The sequence below is a fragment of the Chinchilla lanigera genome, unplaced genomic scaffold, assembly GCF_000276665.1.
Source record: "Chinchilla lanigera isolate Chin_1 unplaced genomic scaffold, ChiLan1.0 scaffold00005, whole genome shotgun sequence".
NCBI classification, from domain to species: domain Eukaryota; kingdom Metazoa; phylum Chordata; class Mammalia; order Rodentia; family Chinchillidae; genus Chinchilla; species Chinchilla lanigera.
The window spans coordinates 19,380,946-19,386,105 of record NW_004955406.1 but is presented as its reverse complement, the minus strand read 5'-3'; the positions used below and the strand labels follow the sequence as shown (position 1 = coordinate 19,386,105).

At 47.9% G+C, this 5,160-nt stretch overlaps 1 protein-coding gene across 2 annotated transcripts in view; it reads right to left on the bottom strand.

The window, feature by feature from the left end:
- The window catches only part of Qsox1 (quiescin Q6 sulfhydryl oxidase 1), a gene marked incomplete at its 5' end in the record, with an annotated part of 38,197 nt that overhangs the window by 16,029 nt on the left and 17,008 nt on the right, over window positions 1–5,160 (bottom strand). For both annotated transcript variants that reach the window (XM_013521310.1, XM_005375463.2), the window contains 3 exon segments: window positions 1,416–1,506; window positions 3,365–3,464; window positions 3,866–3,911. In XM_013521310.1, coding sequence (XP_013376764.1) covers window positions 1,416–1,506; window positions 3,365–3,464; window positions 3,866–3,911 — 237 coding nt within the window.

Genomic DNA, 5,160 nt, shown 5'->3' with positions numbered 1-5,160 from the left:
AAAAAAATATATATATATATATATATATGAATAAAGGGGTCCAAGAGCTGCAGAGGAGAGAGGGAGGAAGGGAAGGGTTAAAAAAAAGAATTAAGAAATGTCATATACCAACTCCCCCATGATGAATGTAATAATTATGTACCACAAATACGTACCAATAATTTTTAAAAACCTCCTGTTTTATAGCGGAGAAAACCCGAGGCTTAGAAATGAATCCTATCTCCAGAGCACAAAGCTAGCATGGGGTTGGAACTCCCAAGTGCAGTGGGCCTCTTAGCCCCTCTGCCTTGCTGCTGTTCACTAACCCTCCCCCAAGCACCTCTGCAGGGCCATGGGGCCCTGTTCTGGTCACTCAGATGACTGTGGAGGAGGCAGGCAGAAGAGCTGATTCCAATCAGCATTTATCAGCCCCCTCTGTGCGACAGACCTGACCCAGGCATGGACAGGGACCATGCAAGCTGCTTGCGCCTCCCCACTTCCTGTGCTTTCCCTGAAGAGCTGAGAGGCCCGGAGATGCTTCTTCTTCAGCTCCAGAGCACCATCAATTATGCTGGATGCACATCAGCAAGAAAACCATTTCTGGCCCACAGTGGGGTTCAACCCCACTCCTTTCATGTCTCATCTCCCCACACAGCCCCAGAACATCTCCCATGAATTGGCACCTCCCACTGTGCATCTGAGGAAAATGCTCAAGCAGTCTGTGGGGATGTCCCTGAGCCAGCAGCATAGTGGGCACTTGCTTTAAGCTAGGAGATAATCTTTATAAAGTACTGATTACATGCCAGCTCCTAAGCCAGGCCTTTTCCTTAACCTGACTCACTGGACTTTCCCAGTAATATCATAAAGAAAGATAATTATTCTTATTCTATAGACAGGGAAACAAGGCTCAGAAAAATAGAGCGATTTGACCAAAGACATACTATGTAAGTGATGGAGTGGGAATTCAATCGGAAGCACTTGGTAGGGGACCCACTTCCTCATGAGAAACAGAATTATCTCTAATGTTCCCACCTCCCCCAATGTTGTACTACAATTCTGTGCGGGTGATGTACTGTAGAAACAGCATTGGCTTGGAAATCAGAAAGCCCTAGGTCAAAGCCCTATTTTACTTCAGTAGCTGTGTGATCTTAGACATTTTATTTGGTAGTCTTTATTAGTTGTGGGACAAGTAGCTAAGTGTGTCAGCAATCGAGTCCTACACTCAATAAACAGGTAATATGATTGGCCTTAGGGAGATAAGACCAGGCACAAAGGTTTTAAGTGTAAAAGTCCAGCCCCTACACTTCACATTTCTCCCAGCGGGGGTCAGGCCGTACCTAGCCAAGAAATACACAGGGACAAGATGCTACCATTGGCAGGAAAAGCCCTGCTCCCACTGGCCATCCCAGTGTTGCCGGGAACCTGCCGCAGCTCACCTCTCTACCCAGGTAGGAGCCTTCCTGCTCAAAGATCAGGGCCAGGTACTCTTCACTGTTTCTTGCAAAGAATCCATCAATCTCCTCCAGCCTGTTAAGAGACAACTCATGGTCACTCAATATCCAGTGGGAATGGGGCAAATGGTGGCCCACCACCCTCCAGTGGTGGGCCACTCTGTAGCTCTGTGGTCTTCCTCTGCCAATCCTCCAGGTGGAGGAAACCAAATTTTCAATCTCAAAGGATGCTGCCCATATGACCTGAGGACCCATCTTGGTTGTTTTTATTTTTTCTTTCTGTCTCTTCTAGGGGTCAGGAGTAGGCAGAAGGCAGCCTGGGGAGGACTGCGGGGAGGTTTTGAGACCATTGCTTCCATATGGCCCAGGCTTACTGGAATTAGAACCCACCAGATACAAGTCTTGATCTGCAGCAAGTCAGGACCAACTGGGAAGGCTGCGTTTTTGCTCTCAGAAGAGGGAAAAAAAGGTAACCAAAAGGCTAGGGGTGTAGCTCAGTACAGAGCACTGCCTAACCCGCACCAGGCCCTTGGTCTGATCCTCAGGGGAGGGAGCTGGGGAAAGGAGAGCAGAGAGAGAAGAGAAAAAACAGAACCAGAGAACCACAAAATCCTGGGTACAAGAAACCTCAGAAGCTAACTAATCCAAGTCCCTTATTTTAAGATAAGAAAACCGAGGCCCAGTTTTCTCAGGTGGAAATGATTAAGACACCAAATTTTATGCCCCCATCAGAGAGGATGAGCTGGTTCTGTGAACATGGGCACCCATGTTGTAAGAACTCAGCAGTTTCAACAGACAATACAAAATGATTTTGTTGTTGTAAGAACTCAGCAGTTTCAACAGACAATACAAAATGATTTTCCTTATTCCAATGAAAAAGAGAACCCACATATGCTTGAGAAGCTAGTGGGTGAGAAGGTATGGGGGAAAGGAGACCACATGTTTTTCAATACCGGGGATCAAATTCATTTTTATTTTTGACACAGGGCCTCATCAAGATACCCAGGCTGATCTCAAACCTTTGATCCTCCTGCCTCAGCCTTCTGCGTAGCTGGAATTACTCATGTGTGCCACCACACCCAGCTCACATCTTTTTACTTTCAACTTGGTACCTCACATCCCTCTACTGGATCCAAGGACATGGCAGTGACCAACCTCAAAAAGGTGCAATTTGAGGTGGTTACTGGAGCCCAGCCCCTTACAGTATGAGGGGATACACCAGAGAGGAGTAGGTCGGAGTGCACCCACTCTGTGAATTAAAAGAGGTGCTGTGGATACTGCCAACCTCTGGGGTGGCATCATGTGCTGGCCTCTGACCACTTCCCCAGGGAGCCTTCAAGCACCCACTCCTGCCTGGTGTACCTTCCCAGCACTGGACCTTGACTGTGTTTGAGGCTGGGCTCCCGCAGCAGTCCCTGCTGGTACATGGATTTGTTCCTTCTTGGCAACAGTCCCCCAAGCTGGGCTTGAGTTCTCATTCAGAAGCAGGGAGTCTAATGTTTATAGCTTCACGCTTTCGAGTCCCTGCCCTTTTCCTCTCAGAGGCATCTGATCTCCTTGGTCCACTTCATGCTTATTCTGTCAGCAGCCTTTCCAGAGTTAGAACATGTGAAATCCTGCTGTACTCCACATATTCCTAAGGACAGGTGAGAGAAGCTTTGACAGGTATGACCTGAAGAATGCCATCTGTCTTTTTCTTCCCACATGGCAGGATGGGCCCTTGGAGGACAGGACTCCTCAGCAGCACTTGCAGCAAGAGAAGCCACCCAGCAGCTACTCCAAAGTGTTGCTGGCAGAGTGGAGTATCTGCCCAAGGCAAAGGCAACAGGAAGAATCAACATGGGTCCCCCTCCCCTGAAGTTCCCATCACCCTCTCATTCCCTGGCCTGGACCCCTGGCCTATGCTGCACTAAGCCTGTCCCAGCCCAAAATACTTGGCAGGTTCCAGTGGTGGACAGGCTGGGGGCCACGTGTCATGGGACTCCAGGGCATCGATAAGTCTCTCCCGCAGCGTCTGCACATTAGCACCAGCCACTGTGAAGGAAAACAGGCACAGGAGTGGGGTCAGGAGAGAAGGGCAGACCTCAGACCCTGTGACCCGTCCCCCAGAAGGCAAGAAGCAGTGCTTCAGAAATGGTTCGTGAAGGCCCTGCCCAGGGACTCACTGGTCTGCCCTGGCACCAATCCCATTTTGACACAAAGACCATCCTGGAAATATGGTGCCCCCGCCACTGACCCCAGGACCCTAGATGGGCCACATCTGAAGGGCTTATCATCCTGACTTTCCTAAGGCATCTGACTGGGAAGACACTTTTAGGAAACTGTGTTAGATTTCACTTGGGGTATCCTTACCCTGGAAACCATAGTAAAAGAGGGAGGAGGCAAGAGAAAGACACTGACAATGCCAACAGCACAGCCAGAGCCAAGACACCTACCTGGCAATGTTGTTTCTGAGCCATTCTTGGAAAAGGCCTTAAAGAACTGGAAGCAAAAACAGGCAAGAGTCAGTAATGCATGCTGGCTAAGGGCAAGATGATGGTGTCAGATGGACTTGCATTTCAAGTTCAGCTGCTTATCAACTGGGGTGACTTTGGGTAAACTACATAGCTTTTTGTAATCTCCACTTCATCTGCAAAATGAAGATCAGGTAGGTTTTGCCCTGGCATCTGGATGTTGATTCCCTTCCCCATTACCCTCACACTCTCCCCATCCCAACACAGAAGCACCCACAAAACCTGGAGACAGCAGCTCTTAGACTTCACTAGAGACAGACTCTGTCTGCAAAGCACCAGCACCTAGCACATAATCACTGAAAACTGTTTACTGCACAAGTCAATGGTGCAGAACCATTTCTGCTTTCCCTTGCATTCCCATTTGAACAAATAATAGGAGTCACTTTATACATCCCTTGGAAAATGTCGGCTTTCCTTTGTCAATCTGGCCTTGACCCTTGTCTTGGAAAAGGGGGCCCTGAAGCTGGAGTCTCCTGCACCGAGAACACCCACCTGGCACAGTAGAGAAAAGGGCGGGGCTCTAGACTGGGTCCCCACTGAAGAGTAGGCCTGAGCCCCCAGAGAAATAGATAGGCTAGTTTGACTCATTGCTTTGTCTTATTTCCACACACATGACATCCCAGGTCTAATCTGTCACTTCTTTCAAGCAAGAAGACAGAGATCACAAGACAACTCCTTATAATCTGGACTTTTGCCCCAGTGACCAGATAGCTGGCAAAGATCTTGCCTTTCCCTTCCTGTTCAGGAGGAAACAAAGTTGGTTTTTTTGAAATACAGCTACTTAACTGCCTGGAATAAAGCCTACAGGATGGGAAGACTCCTTCCTAAGAGTCCCTAACCTTTTAGCTACTTTGGACCCCTGCCTCCAACAGCACACCACTTGGTCTCATCCCATGCTGGTGGCTGAGTGCATATTCTGGGCTCTGGAAGACCAGGGTTGAAGATCTGGCTCTGGCATTCTGTTACTATTTAACCTTTAATAATACATCATCCTCTCTGAATCCCAGTATTCTATCTTTAAAATGAGGATGACACCATCTACCTTAAATTGCTGTAAGAGTTCAGTAATAACCCTCTAAAGTACTTATAAGGCACAGTACCTGGTATACACAGCAAGGAACCAATAAATAACGCTAAGTGCATCACCATCACCATCATCCCCTTCCTAACTCCCTACTATTTATTTTTCTTAATTTTTTTTTTTTTTTTTGGTTTTT